We start from the raw sequence: 24,240 nt of genomic DNA on the forward strand, positions 1-24,240 counted from the left end.
CCAAGGGCAGGCCACACCAAAACAGGCCACTTTGGCATGAAGATAATTTTGAGTTAAAAGCGATCAAAACCCAGCAGATTCAGGAAAAGCTCTTTACCTTCCACACAATTGCCTAAAAAGAATTTAGTTCGGGGGCCTGCTCCAGGAAGAGAGCTGTTACCACAGATGACTCCATTATACCATGAGCTAGGTACAGTAGGCAGGGAGGAAGCTGTCTGTTCTGTTTGATCAAAGTCCTCTATGTTCTGTTGTTTCTGAGTGACTCAGCAACATTTGTTCAGCAAACATTTCTTCTTTTTCATTCTTCCTAAAGGTTACATTCCTTCCCTTTGAGGTCCTAGACTCGCATCCCCTTCTCCTTAGATTCAACATGACAGAGATACCTCATTTTGCCTGTGTTTGTGATTTCGTGTCTGTGTGGATTTCCCATAACTACAATTTTAAATTTGATCTTTTCCTGATAGTCTTATGTCCATCTAATCCTTAATCCAGCTAGAAGGACCTTGAAGGGTAGAGGAAATGTCTTCCTCCCTGACAAGATCATTCCTAGCACATTGGACCAGGGGTTGTTGGGTTGTGTAGAAGAGGAAAAATTTCTCTCTCCTCTTAGATTTCCGTGCCTGGAGCCTTCCAAATCAAACCGACAAAAGGCAGATTACCAAGAGAGAAAAATAGATTATGTTACATACTTATACATGGGAGCGCCCAAAGAAATGTGAAATGAGGAGAGGCGCCTGGGTGGCTCAGTCAGTTAAAGCATCTGGCTTCGGCTCAGGTCATGATCTCACAGTTCATGGGTTCGAGCCCCGCATCGGACTCTGTACTGACAGCTCAGAGCCTGAAGCCTGCTTCGGATTCTGTGTCTCCCTCTCTCTCTGACCCTCCTCTGTTCATGTTGTCTCTCTCTCTCAGAAATAAATAAAACATTAAAAAAATTTTTTTAAAAAAAGAAATGTGAAATAAGGAGACATTTAGAATGAGGAGGTTATATACTATCTTAACAAAGGACAGTATAGTGTGGGGACAAAGGGAAGGAGGTTTGAGGGTAAAGTTGTGGGAAGGTAACTAAAAAGTGCAGGATAAATACGGTATATTTAGTGTGGTTTCTCATGCTATTAAGAGCCTTCTCAGGTGGTAAGAGTAGCTCTGGAGCAGCACTCTTCCTTGTGTATGAGAGAAAGACACCTGTGTGTAGACAGGAAGTGGGGGACGGGGCAGGGAGCTCACTGCTTTCAGCTGAAAGCAGTCCTTTCACCAGAAGGGCCTATTTTGGGGTGGCTGGCGTACTGTGCTCTTCTTTAGTTTTCTGCTTTCATCATCTTGGCCAGCAGTTTATTCCACAGTATTATCCTCTGTACTTTTGTTTGCCTTTGCCTTGATATATTTTCATTTCAAATTTCTGACCAATATAAGCCAACATTTTGGCTTATTAGATTATGAGTTTCTTTAGTGATTTCATAATAGTAAGAACGTTTTATCACTAAAAAAAAAATCCATATAAAGCCCAAAGCACTGTTGAACAGCTGCATGGCACTGGCGCTCTCCAGGCCTCTGGTATTCCCTCTCAGGACTAAAGAACTTACCAGGGAAGGCCACGATCACCATCTTTTTTCCCCAAAGTTCACTTATTCTGTGCCCTGTAGACAACATTACTTTAACTTGAGATGAGCATAGAACAATTCAAATAGAGGAGGAGGAAATGGAGGGGTAGGGACCATAGCGAAATGGTACACTTCCCTACCTATGTGCTTATTTACATAATTGTGTTTTTATAACACTTCCTGTACTTTTCTGTAAGCTGATGCTGCCCTAATTATAGATTTTCAAGAGAACACTTCATTGTACCCCAAATTATATAGTGCTTTAAAAAGGTACCTTCTTACTGGTTTACCAAATACCTTATAAATGCATAATTACGTAAACCTGTTCAGGATACAGAACAGAAACAGCCTGTACTGTTCACAGATGTTGGTATTGTTTCATACTTGAGCACAAGGCTTTCAAAGATCTATAATATTTTTCTTGTATGAAAAAGAAAGAAATGACTCATTATAGTCACAATGTGTCACAGACACTCCTGATCAAACAGAATGCGCGTGTTCTGTTTTGTGAGTTCTGTACAGTACATTGTCAATGGACTTGCCTTTGTGGATGGGAAAGTACCACTTATTTCAGCACATTACCTTTGTGGCATATGTACCTGCTCGTTAGACAGCTTGTGGGCACCTGAGTGAGGCAGAGGTGGGCCCCTTTATCCTGGCACACCTGCACGCAGTGTCCCCGCCGTGCTGGACACCGGGGAAGTTCCCCCATTCACAGACTCCTTCTTTCAGAAACCCACTGAGGACGTGAAGCCAGCGCTGCCCCGCAGACTGGGGGTGGGCCGGCTTCCTGTACCGTGGCTGTTTCTCTTTCCTCAGTTTTGGCTCTAAAGACACCAGTGTTGAAATTGCAAATTGCAAGGAAGGTAACTCCGTGGAACATAGCTGAGGAAATAGGATTGGTTAAGTACTGGGTTTAATGTTTAAGTTTCAATTTAAGCTTCAGTGCTATTGTGACAGAAGACATGTTGCAGATCTTAAGATATTAGAATCCGAAGGACTTGCGTTTCTGAGGAAAAAACAAAACTGAAAAAAAAATTAGGTTGTGATTGACATGTCCCCATATTTTTCTCTTCCGAGGAAATTGTCTTTTGGGAATGAGCTGGAGAAACACACGAACTTACTCATTCCTTCAAAGGTTTTGATATCAGCCTTAAGGTTATTTCTTTTCTCTAAGGAAACGTTATCTTTTTTAGCAAGAACTTTGAAAGATACATTGCAGAAGTGGACTTCATGTCTTTTTCTTGTTCTGCTTTGTTGGAATTCTCCTCTCTCCTCTCTCATTTTGGGATTTTTGCCTCAGAAACTGCCCTTCCTGAGATTGTTGCACCACTGTGGCTCCTTGTGGCACATCGATCAGTCCAGCAAAAGCCTGGAGTTCAAGAGCCAACTTAGCAGTGAGAGAATAAAACCTGGAGCGTAGATTGATTCATAACCGCAAGCGGGCCCGTGTTGAAAGTGGCGTATTATGTCACTGCCACATATTGACATTATCAATTACGTGTCATTAAACAGCTCACCTCACTGAATGATTTACTTTGTGGTTAACTGCCTTTTTCAATTAAAGGGAGCAAATCCTAGGGAATGGGGGTCGTAGTATCAGAAGCCATATATTTTCTTCTGTTAACACCAGCATCGCAGACTTTTGAGTGAGGGGTGTGTTGGTGTTTTGCTTCAGGCTGTACTGCTGTAGTTAACATGGTCCAAACAAGTGATTAGTGATTGGGGGCAGGCCCTTACACTGCTTTCCAGATCTTTTCTTCAGTGCACTTGCATTTATGTCATCTAGGCACACGCTTGCGAGGTGTTACTTCAGTGTAGATCACACTATTCATTTTGCCGGCATTTGTTTTGGGGACGCTTGATGTTGCTCTACGTACACGTACCTCTCGTGTGTGTGTGTGTTTACTGAAGTATTATAGTAAGTGTACTGTGAATCCATTCATACTTGGTATTTAGCACAGTGACCTAGACCTTAAACGCTTCACATGGCGGTGGCATGGCTGGTGTTCCTGATATGTAAAGACTACATGGTGCGGCGAAAGGTGGGCTTGCCCCCACCAAAGAAGCTCTGGACTTTTTTCTCCAAGTTTCAGTGGTGATAATTCGATCCAGACATTCCAGTTTCTTGGGACATTCTTTTATTGTCTTACAAGTCAATGTGGTATTTGGATTTCGCAAGGCTAAACCGTACACGCTGTTTCTCATAAGTCCATTTGCAAGAGTCGGATATATTAACTGTTACTCTGAAGTTGAGAATTTGAACTATTAGCTGACCCACTGTATTTGCTCCTTGTGTAAAAGTTTGTTATAACAGTGCTAATTACTAAGCAGCTGGATTTGTGAAAAAGTGCCCAGCAGTAATTTGCACCTCGCTGTTGCTTTGCTATGAAAAAATTGCGATCACATACATGGAGTGCATATGCACTTGATCTATAAACTTCCAAAGAGCATGTTTATCTGTGGATTTTCAACAGTTTGACTTTTTGAGTATAGCATTTGGTTTCTGTATGCGTGCTTCTGAAACACTCATTTTGACCCTAATACGAGCTGTTGAGCGCTGATAGGACATTTTCCAAAGAGAAGGGTAGCATTTTACAATAAGACTGAAGCTTTTACATGACTTTGTGTTTTTGTTTATTATCTTTTGTTAGTTTTAGGGGGACTGACAAGAAAAAAGATTGCCTTTCTAGTTCCTTACTCTCGATATAAAATCATGAACTGGCCTCCTCAGATGTCAGTGTTTTGGTGACAACGTTAAAATCATTGTTTCAGTGGCAGATCAGAATGGGCCTGTCCCTTTGAACTCCCATCCTGAATAAATCCTTCTACGCAACCAGAGTGGATAACTAAGTGGATAACTGGCCTAAGCCAGCAGAGTTGCATGTTTGGTTTTGGTCTGTTAAGAACAACTTCAGGTCAGGTCTTGGGAAAGAATTTATTTTGCCCCGTGGATGCGGCGGAAACATCTGCTTCAGGTAGTTGACAAGTGTTCCTTATTAACCCATGAGCCAAAGACCCAGAGAGGGAGTTCTGACTGTTTGAAAACTGTACATTCCTTGTGTCTGTAAGTGTATATTCAGATTAATTCCACATACCTCTTATTTGGATTGCTGACCGCCAGGAACTGCAAAAAGAAAAGGGTGCTTTTAAAGAGGAATGTGAAAAATTAAATTTTCTTTCTTATACAAGAGTTTTTCTGTACTTTTAAGAACTCGCGCTCTTGGGCAGAGAGGTTTCAAAGGAACCTCATCTCCATATGGTTTTACTCGATAATCCTTTATCCAACATCTTCAGCTCTCATTCCTTTGCTTTCTTGCCTGTGGCTACATTTCTATCTCGGCATCAATTAGCACAGTGATTTATACAACAAGCAAGCAGTTTAGAGGTAATGGTACACAATTAACATCTCATTCCACCATAAAGGGTATGCTAAATACCCCAGTCATTGCTTTCTCTGCCTGGAATTGAAATAAGTGTTTGTCCTAATTCATATGCTATCTGATGTGAAGTGGGCCTACTTTGTACTGCGCTACACCATTAATCTAATTATAGCGAGCTGCAAATGAAGCGCTGTCTGAGCTCGGAGAGTGAAGAAAATAGCCTTTTGTCATTTAGCCTGACTCTGTGAAGCAAGATCACACTTTACAGGGCAATACTGCGAACTGGAAATCTCCATAATATTGCTGCCTGTTGCATCTTTTCTAATTGCCGCCGCATTGTAAACACAACCGGGCTCTGATATAAATAGAGCTGTAGATACGCTGTCATGTGGGTTGTCGGAGAAAGTCCTCCGAGTGCTGTTGGATTAAATGATGCGTCCTGATTGACAGCTACCTCGAGACTGTGCGGATGGAGTTGTCACAGCATTACGCCGAGAGGCTGCTCACGGCTGCGGCTGGACTGACTTGGGAGCAGCCACCCTGTCGGTTCACCTTCTTTACCCACCGGGTAGGGGGGTGTCTCCCCCAGAGAAGGGCGGTCACAGGCTCTGATTCGCCGTGTTTGGGGTATTGTTTGTTTGGAGATTTGGGCTGGTTTGGTTTGGCCGGGCCGATGCTGTCGTACTTTGCACGGCATTGACCCCTCGCTGTGGTTTTCCTCCAGTGTTCATGGTGAGCCCGCAAAGAACTCAGGAAAGGGGGAAACAAAACAAAACAAAACCAGTTGAATTAAGATTCAGTTCTACCTCAGTGTTTTGGTGTGTATTCAGTGAGGGTTTTTTTTCTAGTTTTCTGAAACTCCAGTGTTTTTAAAGATGTGTCTACTTTTTTTTTCCCCAGCTAGTCATTTCTGACACTTTAAGAACACTGACACTTGCTCTCCAGCTCAGAGTCAGGAAAGGAGACTTTTAGGGGCATATTGGAGTGTTAGCTCTCACTGCTGCGCCGTGGAAATGAAAACGCAGTTTAATGTTGGAGAGACCCTCGGGGCCGGCAGGTGGAAAATTTTGGAGAGCCTTGTATCTGAAGAAATGCATTTGCCGTCTTACTTAGGGGGAGGGTCGATATATGGTATATGGCCGGTGCTTCAGATGTTAAGGGAACTGACGTAACATATTACCCAGCGAAGTGCACCACTTACCCTTGACTGAGATGGCCCACAGTTGCCAGGTAAAAACACGAGCAGTTCACCAACTGCGCATGTTCTCATTGTTTTGGAAGAATGATATAGGAATGGAAACCAGAGGTGAGCTACTTTAAGAGGAAATCAAAAGTGAAACCGTATGCAAAGCAGCCTAGAAGCATTCATCTTGCAAGAAGCCCGCAGGCCTCCAAGGCGTGCAGGTGCAAGCACGTGGGATGTGTGAAATCACGAAGTCTCTGGTAAATCTCAGGGCCCTACCGAGAGGTGCGCGGATTTAAACTCCCTAAGGAGGTGCAGACACCAGCGGCAAAGCATTTTGTGTAACCATCCAGTGCAGTGTATCCATAGTGAGTGCTGCTTTACACAGTGCTGTGTCTGCGTGTGTGTGTGTGTGTGTGTGTGTGTGTGTGTGTGTACACCTGGCACGGGTGGGTGTGCCCATCTGCTGGATGTTTTTGTTAAGCGACCTGATCAAAAAGCATATGTCCCCCAAAACCGTCGCCGCGCACACCTTCTCCCCCAGCGACCATAGTTCTCTGCCCCCCACCTTTTCCATCAGGTTCCAAGCTAAAAGCCGTATGTTCTTTAAAATAATTGTTTTAAAACAATCCCATTGTGTTCCTTTTAATTGTCCATCTCTTGTAGTTTTCTTCCTGACCCTTTTATGTCTGGGGTGATTCCCTTCTCTTTCTTTCTTTTTGAACCTTTTGGGAGAAATTTTCTTGTTAGACATGGTTTAACATTGCAGACACCATAAAATCCATTCGCTTAGAGCCCCGGGCTGGGGTCATTAGGGAACTCCTCCCAGGACTGTTCCCTCCCATCACTGTCCCCGACCAGGCCATGCCCCAGAGAGCACCTGTGCTCGGCCTCACTGCCACCGTGCACTGCGTTTTTCAAGAGCTTAATAATTTGTGGTTTATGAGCACCTCCCTAAAACCACAGTGAGGTTCCATCTACCGACAAACCCAGCGCGAGCCCACTGCAGGCCCCACTAGGAGCAGCTTCTAACCTCTCAAGCAGCCATTTCTCGTGACCTTGCAGGCTGAGAACCTTCCAGCCTCTTCTAGGATTGTACTTCTCTGTCCTATCAAGTAACCTTTAAAATCTTGGACTCCCACCCTCAAAACCTCAAGTTTGTGGTTTATCTGCTTGAAAACAGTAACAACAACATCTTCAAATCACAAGTCTCCAGGGAGGTTTTACAGAACCCTTTAGGCATATTTAAATGCCTCGCATAAAAAACCAAACTCTGCGCGCGTCATAGGGCATTTTCCTGAATTCTTTCAGCTCGTTGGCTGGCTCTGCCTGAGCCCCCTAAGAATTCAGAGAAACCAATAAATAGCAGTTTTGATCATAAGCTTTGAAAGCCCTAGTGTACACTCTTAAATGACTTTTCTGGGGGCAGCAAAAAGCTTTTATGGCTCTCGCCAGGCACTTCATTCTGATGGGCCCATATGCTGCACCCGCCTTGATCCTCTCCCGGCCAGCGCGCCCCGAGTCCCTGCACGGGCAGGGCGAGCCAAGACGTTGTTTTAAGAGGCGTGTTTGTGTGGGCACGCTGAAGGGGTCAGGACAACATCAAAGGTAGTCTTAAAAAGAGGACCTTCTTGCTGCCTCCTCTCTTTATATTCAGAAAGGTCGTTTCTTCGCCAACTATTTGCAAGGAGGCCTCTCCTGAGGCATTTACCCCGTTGTTATTTTTTACTTGTGATTACAATAAGTCGCTTATCCCCCAAACAGATTTAAGAACAATAAACAAATACAAAAGGAAAAGGAACATCTCATCAGTAACAAAGACTGCATCTAAAGGCACTGAGTTTTGTGACTCTTTTACATCTCTTTCCAAGCAAAGCAGGAGTCCTACAGAGAAAGGAATTCAAAAGATATGAAAATTATAAAAATAGTAAAAGGATCCAGTTTTAGTCAGGATCTTGTAATTTCTGGGGAGAAATGGAGCTCGGTACAATCTCAGCTCTTTATTTACATTAAGGCTTGTTTGTGATATAGCTAAAATTAGTTTTTAAGCGTATCCACTGCGGTGAAATGTGACAAATCATATTATCCTCAGTGTAGAAGTATCCTTTCCCTGAATTTAGACTTCACATTTTGAAGTCAAATGATACAAAAAAACAAGGGGGGAAAACAGATCTGTGTTCTAGATTGAGGCTGGACAGCCAGGTCCAGGGCTGACCAGTCATGTGTTCGGAGACGCCGAAAAATGACTTTGCTGAGGACTGTCCTGCTCCTGGGGGTGTTAGGTTTTCTTTTCTAAGGCAGACAGAGGACAGCTACGAAAACCATGCAATTTGGTACAATTATGGTCTCCCTTCTTTCTCTGTCCACCCCCCCTATAGTCTAATGAAGGACTTTGAGGTACAATTCATCGTTGGTAAATAGTCCCTCTGCCTGGAATGTTTATTAGACTGACAGCGGAATGCACTCTCCTTGCCACTTAGGACTCAGATGAATTTTAATAGGAGCAAAAAGCTTTTATTTGCACTGTAATTTCACTTAAGGATCGTATCCTTCAGAAACTGGCAGACACTTGTATGTCTTGATTGCAAAACACACACTCAGGAGTAAAGAAACATGCAAAAGATGTTATTATTCAACCTGTCACAGTGGCAAGTCCTGGGGCTCCCCACCCCCCGCTAGAGCTCCCGGGAACGTGTCCGCCATCCCTGTGCAGAGCCAGAGGGCGAGTCCTGTTTTGTTTTTGCATCCCTGCTGTCACGATGCCCACAGGAGGCTTTGAGTTACAGCAGCTTTTTTCGAACAAAATAGACCCGCCTCGGTGCAGTCTCTGTCCTACCCAAGGGACACGCCATCTGGAAGGAATCCAGAAATCTTCAGGTGGTGGTTTCATCCTCACTGAGTAACACCTCCTCAAACCATTTGAGTTTGTTTCTTTTTGGGTAGACCAAACTGTGGCTCTTCTATTCATAGAGATCTAGGATTTTTTCCCCTGCCAGGCAGAAATTGTCTTCATTAGAAGTGTTCTGTTTGACTGAACACCCTTGAATGTGCCCTTGATTGTTTGAAAACCATCTCCAAAAGGTTCCGTTAGAAATACTTGCTTGTGCATAACGTTTCTCTCAATGGCTCTCAAGTCTGATATTATGGTCTCTCAGTGCAGAAGATACTCCTAGTTCATCTTTATCTGCCCTACGCATCTTGGTACCTTGGAAAGACTATGTCATGTTGTGCCCACAAAGAAGAACTCTTTCTATAGTGAATATAACACACTGTGTCTCTAGGAAAACGATTGAGTTTTAAATCTTATTTTGCCCCAAACAAACACTGAAACCCTTTGTCTTAACTTGGTGGTGCGGCCGCCCTCGCGGGGAGCGGGAGCCTGAGACAGCGATCTGCTGCCATCTGCTGGCGGGTGCCCGCAGAGTCACACGTCTCCTTGCGGCTGACCCAGCCGGCTCATGGAATTCCTGTTAGTTGGGACAAGTTTGTAAGCGTTGAAGGGAATATAAGGAAAATCCTCACTGTTTTCTTTACATAGTTTTGAAATGTTTCTCTTACAGGGTGACTACTCTTTGTCACTAATTAATTACTGGAGCCGTTCTTATTTCGCGAAATCTCTTAAATGACCAGCTCAGAACATGTGCCAGAAATGGAACGACTATATTTTGTTTTTCTGGACAGTAATTTTTTTATTTTTTTTTTATTTATTTTTATTTTTTTTTATTTTTTTACAAATAGTTTATTGTCAAATTAGTTTCTACATAACACTCAGTGCTCATCCCCAAAGTGCCCTCCTCCATGCCCATCCCCCCCTCCCCCCTCTGGACAGTAATTTTAAAAAAACCATTTGACTTCAAAGATGCTATCATTTAAGTTTCAAAGCTAAAATCTGATTCTGAAGGAATGCTACATATGAGGAAAAGTTCATTTAAACTCATTTATGGTTTCTTCCCCCCCCCCAGTACAAGGTGCATATATTAACCAAACTGGCTGCAGAAATGAACAAATTTATGCTGGAAAAAGCGGCTGAGGACACAAGCAGTATTCTGCGCTCCCCAATGCCTGGCGTGGTAGTGACCATCTCTGTCAAGCCCGGAGACATGGTAAGGACTGAGCCTGTCTGTGGGATGAGGCAGACTGAAGCGCAAGCACGTTCTGTGCAGCTCTTTCTTGACTCATAACCCCCAAGAAACAGTTAAATAGCTTTTGCGCATTCTCTGTCCAACTGCTTCACATTTGCATTGGGTTAGTAATAACAGTGTCTCTGAGTGTCTCCCTACCAAAGACCTGGGACCAGAATAGAAATAAGGCCACATTCATTCTGATAATTGGCAAATGCAGTACTTTGGAAGTATTTAAAATTTCTATTTGCTTTCTAGTTCTCTGTGCTTTAAGTATCCTTGAACAACTGATACCAAGCAATAGCCCTTCGATGGGGAACTCTCTGTATGATTGCTGGAGCTAAGGAAAGCTAATTCCGTAAACGGTGTGGTACACGGAGCACTTCCGTAACTTGATACATATTATTTAGGATCACAGTTTGAAGCTTTTCATCTTGACCTTGTGACATTAAGGCACAAATCAAAGCTATATTAATATTTCCTCACATGTTCAGTCTCACCATAACATGCTATGGACAAATTGGTAGGATGCATTTTCATAGAGTGTGGATAGAGAACTCTATTGATTAGCAGCAAAAATTTATAAAAAGAAAACAAAGATGCACCCGAATTTCTAGGGGACAGTTAAATACAAGCATTTTTATTTGTGTGCTGGAAAATCATGGGCCAACATGATAGTCTGTGCTCTGGTGACTCCGCTGCGTATCTCTGTGAAATCACAGGAGTTTGCCTCCTTTTCTGTAAAGAGTGCATTAAAGCTTCCTCTGTATTTCTTTATTAACATATGTAAAATCACATGGAGAAAAACTCATGTAGTTGGCATTGGCTTCTAGAGAAAATATTTATAATTGAATATTAAAAAATGATCAGGAAAAATAAAGGAAAAAACCCGATCAATTTGTTTTTTAAATGCTTAGCCCTGAAATTGATAAGTGAAGTTAGAAAACTGACTTAGCCATTGCTTTTACCTGCTGATATAGAAACAGAACTCTACCCACTCTTCTAGAAGAGCATAGGAGAGACTCAGTAGCTCTGACTTACAACATTTACTTTGAAGGCTTTGACATTCCTGGAAGAAAGCCCTCATTAAGACGGTCTTATTAAGGATTTGGGAGAAATGATATGTAAAATTACATTTATATGTTGAATGTGGAGAGGGGTTTGCGTTGTAGGTCTTCATTTTAAAGGGTTAGGGTCCTAAGATGATAGCCCATTGGCCTTGCCATGAAGAATGCTTACACCAAGATGTCAAATCAGCAAGTTGTGCACCTGAAACTAATGTAATCTCATGTGTCACATATACTCAAATAGATTTTGTAAAAATGCCTCTACTCCCTCACTGTATTATCAGAGCAGTCAGTGGAATCTTCCAGCAATTAGACTTGTAGGTTGGTAAACAATGTGGTGTGTTCTCCCCCCCCCCATTTTTCATTTTAAGCCTTTTCTAGAAGCTTCATAGGCTGCCAACCTGAGCTTGTCCTAATTGTGTGGCTTTAATTATAAAATCATATTTGCACTTAAAACAAAAAAAGGCATGTAACTGAAATCCTTTCTTTTCCAACACCCGAGTCAAAACCAGGGGTGGGGGGTGGGGGGTGCAGAAGGGGCTCCCACTGCAGTCGGTCCTGCCCCTCCCTTGGCACGGCCCCCCCGAGACGCCCCTGGGGCAGAGAACACAGAGCGTGTAGCCTCCTTGCTTCCAGCAACTGCTTTCTCCGAGTCTAAGGGTTTCGCCTGCGTACCTTCCGTGTCCTGGCTAATGATCTAATGTGGGGAAGCACAGCATTTAGTAAATTGGAACAAGGTGTGGTTAGCCCGCGCTTCACCGGGACAGCGCAGATACTGAAAACCACCACCAAGCGTTAAATGTGGGTATTCAAGAATGGTTTAATTTGAGAACGAACTGTTAAAAATATGTTACTCTGGGGTCATGGGACCTCTACTTAACGCAGTCCTTTCAAGTCCCAGTCTGGGGGGAGCGCCCCTCGTGAACTGACTCCTGGTCCTGTGCGGTTCCCCATATAGGTGCTCGCTGCACACACGTGCTAGGCTGGCCAGGGAGCGCACGCCGTCTTAAATGCTTCACCCTGACTTCCGGTGCCGCTTTTGGTCCCTGCTGAACTTCCTTTCTTACTCTGTGCCTTTGTGCTTCAGTAAAACAGTATTTTCTCTTGAGTTACTAGTTGTGAGAAGTGTCCCAAACCACTGCCTTCACCAAATGCAGGATGGCAAGTTTCATCTTGGGCTCCTGATAGCAGCTTCTGTTCTATACGTAAATCTGCCTGTGTAATTAAAACACAAGAAAACTTTCCTTTGGCCAGAGGTCCAGCGCTTGCTCGAGGCCATTATGAGGAAATAATACTTGTAACTTTCAAGTTTTTCAGCTTTAAATTATTTTAGCCCCGTGGCACGTCGTGTCGTCCTCAGCAGTAACAATAGCTGTGCCAGTCCCGCTGGTGTCGGTAGACAGATAATGGAATCACTCATCCCTGTGCGTTTTCAAGGAAAACAAGGACCTGAGAAACAAACAGGGGCCCACAGCCATTCTCGTTTTCTTTGAAAAAAATTTTTTTATAGTTTAAATTCCAGTGATCTCTGATTTTTATATTTGGGTTAAGTAAAACTTGAGGAATCTTGGAATTGAGTGCCCGGCAGTAACATGTTCCACTAAAGCATCACATAAATAATAAACAATAAATCTGTTTTGTGAGGCAACCAATCTTAACAGAGTTAAAAAAAAAAAAAAAAAAAAAAAAAAAAAACAACCCAGGGCAGAATGCTGTGGGGTGGCTGTTGAGAGGTAATAATGCACCCCGAGAGCTTTCTGTGGGAACATCTCCCCCCAACCCAAAGCACTTAGAAGCTGTGTTCTTTTGGATTCACGCAGCACAAGTTTTAATATCCTTTCAATGTCTGTTACACAGTATTTAACATTAAATGTGGCAGTAAAATCATTTTTAAATGATTGTAGAGTCGCCTTTTTGAACAAGTGGGGAGGGGATTGTAGTCATCAAATAAACGCACACCAGCAAACACACCACTAAGAAAGAAAGCAGCGGATTATGGAGTCAAGAGACACACATTTAATTCAGAAGACCATTTACAGAATGACTTTTATGTGCTTTTGTCTNAATAGTTTATTGTCAAATTAGTTTCTACATAACACTCAGTGCTCATCCCCAAAGTGCCCTCCTCCATGCCCATCCCCCCCTCCCCCCTCTGGACAGTAATTTTAAAAAAACCATTTGACTTCAAAGATGCTATCATTTAAGTTTCAAAGCTAAAATCTGATTCTGAAGGAATGCTACATATGAGGAAAAGTTCATTTAAACTCATTTATGGTTTCTTCCCCCCCCCCAGTACAAGGTGCATATATTAACCAAACTGGCTGCAGAAATGAACAAATTTATGCTGGAAAAAGCGGCTGAGGACACAAGCAGTATTCTGCGCTCCCCAATGCCTGGCGTGGTAGTGACCATCTCTGTCAAGCCCGGAGACATGGTAAGGACTGAGCCTGTCTGTGGGATGAGGCAGACTGAAGCGCAAGCACGTTCTGTGCAGCTCTTTCTTGACTCATAACCCCCAAGAAACAGTTAAATAGCTTTTGCGCATTCTCTGTCCAACTGCTTCACATTTGCATTGGGTTAGTAATAACAGTGTCTCTGAGTGTCTCCCTACCAAAGACCTGGGACCAGAATAGAAATAAGGCCACATTCATTCTGATAATTGGCAAATGCAGTACTTTGGAAGTATTTAAAATTTCTATTTGCTTTCTAGTTCTCTGTGCTTTAAGTATCCTTGAACAACTGATACCAAGCAATAGCCCTTCGATGGGGAACTCTCTGTATGATTGCTGGAGCTAAGGAAAGCTAATTCCGTAAACGGTGTGGTACACGGAGCACTTCCGTAACTTGATACATATTATTTAGGATCACAGTTTGAAGCTTTTCATCTTGACCTTGTGACATTAAGGCACAAATCAAAGCTATATTAATATTTCCTCACATGTTCAGTCTCACCATAACATGCTATGGACAAATTGGTAGGATGCATTTTCATAGAGTGTGGATAGAGAACTCTATTGATTAGCAGCAAAAATTTATAAAAAGAAAACAAAGATGCACCCGAATTTCTAGGGGACAGTTAAATACAAGCATTTTTATTTGTGTGCTGGAAAATCATGGGCCAACATGATAGTCTGTGCTCTGGTGACTCCGCTGCGTATCTCTGTGAAATCACAGGAGTTTGCCTCCTTTTCTGTAAAGAGTGCATTAAAGCTTCCTCTGTATTTCTTTATTAACATATGTAAAATCACATGGAGAAAAACTCATGTAGTTGGCATTGGCTTCTAGAGAAAATATTTATAATTGAATATTAAAAAATGATCAGGAAAAATAAAGGAAAAAACCCGATCAATTTGTTTTTTAAATGCTTAGCCCTGAAATTGATAAGTGAAGTTAGAAAACTGACTTAGCCATTGCTTTTACCTGCTGATATAGAAACAGAACTCTACCCACTCTTCTAGAAGAGCATAGGAGAGACTCAGTAGCTCTGACTTACAACATTTACTTTGAAGGCTTTGACATTCCTGGAAGAAAGCCCTCATTAAGACGGTCTTATTAAGGATTTGGGAGAAATGATATGTAAAATTACATTTATATGTTGAATGTGGAGAGGGGTTTGCGTTGTAGGTCTTCATTTTAAAGGGTTAGGGTCCTAAGATGATAGCCCATTGGCCTTGCCATGAAGAATGCTTACACCAAGATGTCAAATCAGCAAGTTGTGCACCTGAAACTAATGTAATCTCATGTGTCACATATACTCAAATAGATTTTGTAAAAATGCCTCTACTCCCTCACTGTATTATCAGAGCAGTCAGTGGAATCTTCCAGCAATTAGACTTGTAGGTTGGTAAACAATGTGGTGTGTTCTCCCCCCCCCCATTTTTCATTTTAAGCCTTTTCTAGAAGCTTCATAGGCTGCCAACCTGAGCTTGTCCTAATTGTGTGGCTTTAATTATAAAATCATATTTGCACTTAAAACAAAAAAAGGCATGTAACTGAAATCCTTTCTTTTCCAACACCCGAGTCAAAACCAGGGGTGGGGGGTGGGGGGTGCAGAAGGGGCTCCCACTGCAGTCGGTCCTGCCCCTCCCTTGGCACGGCCCCCCCGAGACGCCCCTGGGGCAGAGAACACAGAGCGTGTAGCCTCCTTGCTTCCAGCAACTGCTTTCTCCGAGTCTAAGGGTTTCGCCTGCGTACCTTCCGTGTCCTGGCTAATGATCTAATGTGGGGAAGCACAGCATTTAGTAAATTGGAACAAGGTGTGGTTAGCCCGCGCTTCACCGGGACAGCGCAGATACTGAAAACCACCACCAAGCGTTAAATGTGGGTATTCAAGAATGGTTTAATTTGAGAACGAACTGTTAAAAATATGTTACTCTGGGGTCATGGGACCTCTACTTAACGCAGTCCTTTCAAGTCCCAGTCTGGGGGGAGCGCCCCTCGTGAACTGACTCCTGGTCCTGTGCGGTTCCCCATATAGGTGCTCGCTGCACACACGTGCTAGGCTGGCCAGGGAGCGCACGCCGTCTTAAATGCTTCACCCTGACTTCCGGTGCCGCTTTTGGTCCCTGCTGAACTTCCTTTCTTACTCTGTGCCTTTGTGCTTCAGTAAAACAGTATTTTCTCTTGAGTTACTAGTTGTGAGAAGTGTCCCAAACCACTGCCTTCACCAAATGCAGGATGGCAAGTTTCATCTTGGGCTCCTGATAGCAGCTTCTGTTCTATACGTAAATCTGCCTGTGTAATTAAAACACAAGAAAACTTTCCTTTGGCCAGAGGTCCAGCGCTTGCTCGAGGCCATTATGAGGAAATAATACTTGTAACTTTCAAGTTTTTCAGCTTTAAATTATTTTAGCCCCGTGGCACGTCGTGTCGTCCTCAGCAGTAACAATAGCTGTGCCAGTCCCGCTGGTGTCGGTAGACAGATAATGGAATCACTCATCCCTGTGCGTTTTCAAGGAAAACAAGGACCTGAGAAACAAACAGGGGCCCACAGCCATTCTCGTTTTCTTTGAAAAAAATTTTTTTATAGTTTAAATTCCAGTGATCTCTGATTTTTATATTTGGGTTAAGTAAAACTTGAGGAATCTTGGAATTGAGTGCCCGGCAGTAACATGTTCCACTAAAGCATCACATAAATAATAAACAATAAATCTGTTTTAAAAAAAAAAAAAAAAAAAAAAAAAAAAAAAAAAAAAAAAAAAAAAAAAAAAGCAACATCCCAGGGCAGAATGCTGTGGGGTGGCTGTTGAGAGGTAATAATGCACCCCGAGAGCTTTCTGTGGGAACATCTCCCCCCAACCCAAAGCACTTAGAAGCTGTGTTCTTTTGGATTCACGCAGCACAAGTTTTAATATCCTTTCAATGTCTGTTACACAGTATTTAACATTAAATGTGGCAGTAAAATCATTTTTAAATGATTGTAGAGTCGCCTTTTTGAACAAGTGGGGAGGGGATTGTAGTCATCAAATAAACGCACACCAGCAAACACACCACTAAGAAAGAAAGCAGCGGATTATGGAGTCAAGAGACACACATTTAATTCAGAAGACCATTTACAGAATGACTTTTATGTGCTTTTGTCTGTTTTTTTTTGGTAATCAGCTTTCTGAAAATAATTTTATGACAGATTTTTGTTTCAGTTAGAAAAAATACCTACTTTTCTGTATACTTAGCACCATCATAAACTGGCAGCATTTTAATCCAAGCCAACATTTTTTAAAACTTGTTTTAATTTTAAAATGTCTTAAAAAATTTTTTTTTAATGTTTATTTTTGAGAGAGAGAGAGAAACACACAGCATGAACAGGGGAGGGGCAGAGACAGAGGGAGACACAGAATCCGAAGCAGGCTCAGGCTCTGAGCTGTCAGCACAGAACCTGACATGGGGCTCGACCAGGAACCGTGAGGTCGTGTCCTGAGCCAAAGTCGGACGCCGGACCAGCTGAGCCACCCGGGCGCCCCTAACATGTCTATCTTTAGGGTAGCATCGAACAGTAATTTTAAGCACACACATTCTCTCAGAATAATGGCAGAGCGCACCTGCCAGCTTTAGACTGAGAGCTGCTGAAATGACATCAAGTCTGTAAGAGGCAGAGTTGCTTCCTTAGTCCTTTGACATGAGAAACAAAGCAAAAACTAAGGCAGCCCAAGGGGAGACTTTACTGCCACGATTAGTGAAGATTTCTTCTGGGGTGGCTTCTAGTTGAGCAGACATCTCAGGTTCGCATCAGAAATAATCCGTCGTCTTGAATACAGTGACAGTGGAGACATGAACCAGAACACGGACATAAGTGAGCTGTGTTCCCACTCAGGTATTTACCACTTGGTGACTTACTAGTTTGTGAGAACATGTCCAGTAATAGATTGGCAGTAAGTACCTGTTACCACTTTTCTTGCCACTTAACCTGTTCAATATCAGTAAGACGGGCTTGGGGGTATTTTCATGGGGTCAGGATGAGTGTGCTAGGTGAGGGCACTGACCTTTAGCAGAAGGGGAAGTAGGAATTCGGGGCCGCTGTTCTCATGCACCAGGTCTTAGGCACAGAACGGTGTAGTCTAATGTGCACCAGTGAAAAAATTTGTGATCATTAGTACATTAGTAGACGCCCCGCCCCCGATTTAGCTCTGATTTTTTTCCTCCTTGCATGTGTTTCTTCAGGGGTTCCGGGGAAGATTCCCTAGCAGTTGGATAGCCACTGATCATGAGACACAGGTGTGCTGCTTCTGAGCATGTCATTCATACCCGCCTTTACCCCCAGGTCACCTGGAATTGAGCCTACATATGATCTTGGAGAAGGTGCGCATAAAATTTGCTTTCATTTCTTGAAGAAACAGATTTGGAGCCTCCTTTGCTTTTAGGCATTCTAGATGGCTTTGGAATGGCCCCTCTTGACATGTGTTTGTCTGGCCATGACTTGTATACCAGTAGCACAACTATAACGGCATCTGTCTCTGGCAGAGGCCCTGACCCGACTGATGGATTTTCCAATTTCTGGATACCTTGATGGACACTGGTGAAATCAAGACAATAATTACATTTTCATGTTTTATCACAGTTTATTTGACAAGGTGCCAGTATTTCACAAACCTCAGATCACATTCTAAAGCAGGTATAAATAAATCGATGCATTCGTTACTTAACATTTTTAAACTTTAAATTACAAAACATTAGAAACATAAGGTTACAGAGAATAATACAAGTGCTCATGCTCTCTGCTCACCTTTCCCGTATTCCCGCTTTCACCTGACCATCAAACATGGCTCACACTGTGGACTTGCCCTGTGGCCCCTCCTGACCCTAATCAGATTCCTGTCCTGCCTTCTTCAGAAAGGTGAGGGCCACCCTGAATTTGGCCTTTTTCTCTTTTCCAGATAACATTCATTTTTCAGTGTTAAGGTTAATTTTTGTTGGAGGTAACAATTTGAAAAGTTTTACAATGGAACTTAATGATAATTTTAAGATAAAATATTTTTACAGATCAAGCAATAAAGGTGAGTCTTTTGCACATTGGGGATTTTATTTTGCAGCTATGTTATCTTTGTTTTTGTTTTTTTAAATTTTAATGTCTTATTTATTTTTGAGAGAGCACAAGCCGGGGAGGCACAGAGGGAGAGGGAGACACAGAATCTGAAGCAGCTCCTGCCTCTGAGCCATCAGCACAGAGCCTGATGCGGATCTTGAACCCATGAGCTGTGAGATCATGACCTGAGCTCAAGTCAGACCCTTAACTGACTGAGCCACCCAGGCGCCCCTATGTTATCTTTGTTTTAACCATTTTTGAAGATGGCAGTTCTCAAGATCTTTTCTCATCCTTTTGCTTAAAAACAACAATAACAAAAGCCAAAAACACTGAATCACTGAGTGCTTTCAAACGGCATTTTTCACAGAGGTACAGGACCCAGACTGGTATCTTAATGATACTGTTAAGTTCTTCTCTAACTCTGGGGGCTTGGGCTCCGGTTCCTGGCTACCTGAGAGGGCAGTAGGGAGAAATGTTTTTCATTTTAAGGAAAGCTAGACTTTTATATTGGCCACGGCTCTGTATTCTCTCCCTGAGCCTCCCTGCTCCCACGCCCACCACAGAGACCCAGTGAGGCAGCCCTGGGCAGGGGGCGCAGGGCCACCATGCCGCAGCCAGGGACCTGGACCCCCCCCAGCCGCCAGCTTTGGCTGATGTCTCACCTCTCCTTGCTCGCGTCCTTCTTGATGAGTCAGACGACTGGCACACAAACCCATGGCTAGAGGCCTTAGACTGGAGATGAGAGGTTTGGTGGCATTTCTGTCGCCTGCCTCCTCTTTCTTTGTAATTTGATGACGGTTCCTTCCATCACTGCTTAAATACTAGATAGTCTTCCCGGGTCTCCCTCCCTCCCTCTTTACATGAATATGTTGGGATGTGAATGCCCATTTCTTCTTCAGGAAATATCAGGGGATATGTACCAGCCTATCTTACAGGCTCAGAAAGAGGAAGTTATTATAATCAGATTCTAGCAGTGCCTCTTAACCAAATCTGAGAGGCCCTTTTCTTGTGGCTGTTAACTGCGTCTTTCTTCAGATCTAAGGTCCGTAAAATGCATTGCATTCAGGCACCTGTGTTCTAAGTAGAACAGCCTTTAAAAATGTAATTGAAGGATTTTCACTTTTGTGGAGTCGTCAGCAGGGTTGATATTGATCCGCGCTTTTGGGTGGCCCCGAAGGGGAGCCTGCAGCAGGCCGGTAAGCCCTCCGAGCCTTCTGTCCCATTTGGCAGAAAAACACAGAATGTAGGACAACAAAAGACGGCTCCCTTTTTCATAAAAATTCGTCCTCCCACCCACCCCTCTTCCCCAAAAAGGGGACGTAATTTTTCAGCTGCACACAGTGATTTGGTGCTCACTCTTGCATTGAAACAGTTGCTGTCTGAACAGGCAGGAAACAGTTTTCTTTTAATTGCTGAAATCATTCGGAAGTGCTCCGTGCCCCGCTTCTATACAGCAGATGCTGTGCATTAATTGGCCTGCGTAGAAGTGACCCAGGGTTCCTTGCAGCGGGCCCAATTTTAGGCAGAGGGTTTAAATAGCTTATTTATTATTTGGTATAATCTGGCGTACATTATGTGCTCCTGCACGTGTCGTATTTCATGGTCTGCAGTTTCTAATGTCATGTGGGTTTCAAAACCCGTGTTTCTCTGGTAATGTACTAGCAGCAGGTAAGCTCAAAATACCATCCATCAGGAGCTAATTTTTTATCCAGATACCACAATGACTGATGAACCTGTCTTTTGTGTGAATGTTTAGCGCAGTGGAAAGCCATATGCCACTGGCACCGTTTCCGGGGCCGCCTTTACGGTCGCCAGAGAGGAGGCTTACAGGGGAAAACCCTCCGTGACATTATGGCCTCTCTCCCCCACTTGAAGGATAACTAACACCTTTAGAACAGCCCTGGTTCTGAACGACACAAGAGGGTAGGACCCGTCTCCGAGGAAAGCCGACTCCCGTAATCATTTTCTTTATCAGAAATAGGACTGCGCACTCTTAATAGGGACCTTGTTTTGTGACTCCCCGTCTGTTCCAAACAGACCTTCGCCCATTAGAAGGGCCTCCCCTGTGTGGGAAGAGCACAGCTGTTACTGTAAACCTCATCCCGGCACTGTATCACCCCCATTTTGTGGCTCTGAAGGATGAAATTGAGAAATGGGATACTGTGCAGTCAGCCTTTACATCTCCAATTTTAGGCCTTTGCCATCATTTTCATGCTTTTATTCCAAATCAAATAACATTAGTGAGCTACACCACCTTCTGATGCATGTCTGCCCTCGAGCACAGCTTTCAAGTCTGGACTTTTGGGGGCTCCCTTTTATGTTTGGTGGAGGTCTTTCTTCCCCCTTTCTCTGCTCACTCTCTTCCTGCACTTTTCTTTGAGCCTTCTTCATGCGTTCGCAGTCAGCACGATACAAGTTGCCAGACATGTCCCCGTCTTCGCGTGCTTTCCAAGAGGGACGTGTGCCGGGGAAGGGTCTGTGTCTTTTCATCTTTGGGGAAAGAGTGAAGCGAACTTGGTAGGAGGATATTGGGGGCTTTAATCAGAAATAAGAAGGGGTTTAAATCATTAGCACAACAAAGCATACTATAAGCTTGAAGATAAAAGTCTCTGGGGAAGGAGTCCTCTGAAAATAAATGGAACTTGATAGATTTCCATATCATTTATAACTTCCCTTAATTACACTTGGAAGACTTGCCAGTAAAACTGGAAAATTGGCAGCCTGTATCCATTAGAGTCATTTTGCCGACCATGGCAAGCAGCTGGCTTTACTGGATTTTATTTCCCATCACTCACAATTAATCATCAGCTGGAGATGTCTGAAACTCTTCGGCGCAGAGCGCTGCCGGGTGACATTCAGGCCTCCTAAACATGCTAAAATCTGCTGAGTAAATGGGCCGAGCTTTCGCTCCAGCTTACTCATTTTGGAGCGAGGCAGGCCCCCCGCTTAATGAGCGCTGCGCTCTGATAATCGGATGCGAATGTGAACCTTGACCCCATGTCAAAGGAGAGGACGCAATAAGCCGGATGAAAGATACGGGACTTGGGCCTCCAAACTTTACACCAATTAGACAGGGAGCAGAGAAGTACATCAGGCTGACTAGGTTTATCGAAAAGACTTGCGAGGCTTGTGACCATTTTGTAAGCCCAGCGTCGGAGACCTCCTGTCACAATCAGTGAGCCTTTATCAGATGATTCACAAAAGTGTTAGAGAAGCGCGCGCACGGAGCCTTCGGGAACCGCGCGCGCACATGGGAGCTGCCCGGGCCAAGCTGTGGGCCCTGCCGCGCCTGCCCTGGCATCGCGGGCACCTGGGGAAATGCGGGCCGTGTCACCGCGGCCTTGTGAGCCCCGCGGGCAGGCCAGCCGCCACCCCTGGACCGGAGGCCCCCAGATCCTGGGGGGAGGGGGACCAGCTTCCGTGAGTTCTTTCTTTCAGGGATGAATGAGTGAAAACAGACTTGACCCATTGCTAAATTGCCACAGGGACATAGAGTATTTTCCATTTGGGACTTGCCTGCCTCTCTTGCTTATCTTTGTCTAAATCCGAGGTATCGTTTTTCTGAGTAGTGTGATTGGGGATCTGCCGCTTGAGTCCCCTGTATGGCACCTCTTCCCATGTCCCGCAGGCTCCCGGGGCACGGGGCCAGCCAGGAAGGATGGACCGGCAGTGCGAGCAGAGCCCTGTGAACTTGGCCCGAGCTCCGGCGGACCCTGGTCTGAGCACCAGGGTGACCGGTTTTCATGTGGGCTCGTGGCCCAGACCCCACTGCCCTTTAGCACACGTCCTATGGCAGCCTTGTCAGCTTGGTCTTGCCTCCTTGGTGTGACCGCTGGAAACTTCCAGAGCTCATGTCTTTCTGCATTAATTGTGACTTCGCTTACTTGAAGATCCCAGAAAGAACTGGTGAGGGGTGCTGGGTCTGGCTGTAGACCCTGAGCCGGCCAAGCAGCTGAGGGGGGCGGGAGGGCGGGGGGGCTGGGTTGTGCCTCCGCCCTACCCTCCCCCCCCACAAAGCCCACAGGGCAGGGGACAGGGAGCCCTGGGCTCCCAGGTGGAGGCTGGAGGGCAAGCTCACACAGGCCCCCCACGGGCACTAGGCCAGCTGTGACGGAGAGCGCTAGCAGCACGCGGCGGTGGGGGCGCGGGCGGCAAGAGAGCCGGTTACTCATTTTTGGATATAATTCACATTCTTTTGTGTTGGGTGTCAGATCCATTTCCAGAAACTCCCCCGGGCCTTTTGCCAGGATGCCCAGTCCTGGGGCCAGGACGCTGCGTGGAGAGGGCAGCTCTGGCCCCTTGGTCCCTAGGAGAGCGCAGTGTGAGTCCACGGGGTTTGCATGCAGGGCCCCTGGGGGCAGTTGCCCTCTCTCATCTCGCTGGGCCCCTGCCTGCCTCTGAAAAGAAAAGCCCCTAAACACGACTGGAGGGGACAGGTGTGCCGACGCCCCTCTGCTTTGTGACAGGCGGCCCTCACGTGCGCACCCGTCGCTCTCTGCGGAATGCAGATGCCAGGGGAGAGTGAAGCAAAACGGGCAGCAAGCACAGGGCCTCGCAGCCCCGCTCCCCGGCTCCGCGCCTCTCCTCCGTGCCAGCCCCGCGGCTTTGGCAGCCCGTCTCCTCCTAGGTTTCTGTGCCAGGAGAAGGCAGCCCACCGCCTGATCAGTGGAGGAAAGGAATGCACGGGGCGCAGGCGGCCCCGCCTGCCAGCGAGACAGCTTGTGCCGCGCAGGGGGCCGGGGGGGAGCTCGGAGATCATCTGGGGATTTCAGGAAAGAACGTTCTCCAGGTGCTCCCGCCACACTGGGCCGGCGCTGCCGCCGCCGCGGTGGTGTGAGTGTCCGGGAGCCCCACCCCAGGATGCCCACCAGCACCCTGGGATAGCCAGCCAGGTGCCCTGGGAAACAGCTTTACCATTTCAAAGACTGGGAGGCCCTTTCTCAGAGGAGAAAAATCCCGGCCGCTCCCTGATGCTTCCCCGTCAAGGGCAGCGAAGAGAATAAACAGAGCAGCTTTTGGTCACAGCTGCCTCGTGGGTGGAAGCCCCAGGTTCAGCCCAGGGACTTGGTGCCCAGCTCCCCAGGACTGGCCCCGCCGTGAAGGGCCGGGGCAGCCTGAGCCAGAGCCTGTGGGAGCTTCCGGGTTCCTTGCGAGGACCGGGCAGAGCTTTAGAAATCGCTGCGCGTGTTGGAAGGCACTTCCCAGGGGCCACCTGGTTGTTACTTGGCGTGTCCTGCAAAGTTGAGACCGTGGTCCCCACGGCTGGCTGCTGTTCCTGGCCCCCCAAGGCAATAGACAGGAGCACTCCATTTTTTGGTGACAGCTTTGCTGAGATAAAATTAACAGCCAGGGCAGTTGGGCCGCTT

The 24,240-nt window shown here is 45.2% G+C and overlaps 1 protein-coding gene across 1 annotated transcript in view; it reads left to right on the top strand.

Moving 5' to 3' along the window:
• The window catches only part of PCCA (propionyl-CoA carboxylase subunit alpha), a 410,939-nt gene that overhangs the window by 383,208 nt on the left and 3,491 nt on the right, over positions 1-24,240 (top strand). Inside the window, exon 22 of the mRNA XM_039254278.1 lies at positions 10,130-10,270. Within this exon, the coding sequence (XP_039110209.1) occupies positions 10,130-10,270 (141 nt within the window). The remainder of the gene's footprint in view (positions 1-10,129; positions 10,271-24,240) is intronic.

This window comes from Hyaena hyaena, unplaced genomic scaffold, assembly GCF_003009895.1.
Source record: "Hyaena hyaena isolate Hyena2069 unplaced genomic scaffold, ASM300989v1 scaffold_478, whole genome shotgun sequence".
Lineage (NCBI taxonomy): Eukaryota > Metazoa > Chordata > Mammalia > Carnivora > Hyaenidae > Hyaena > Hyaena hyaena.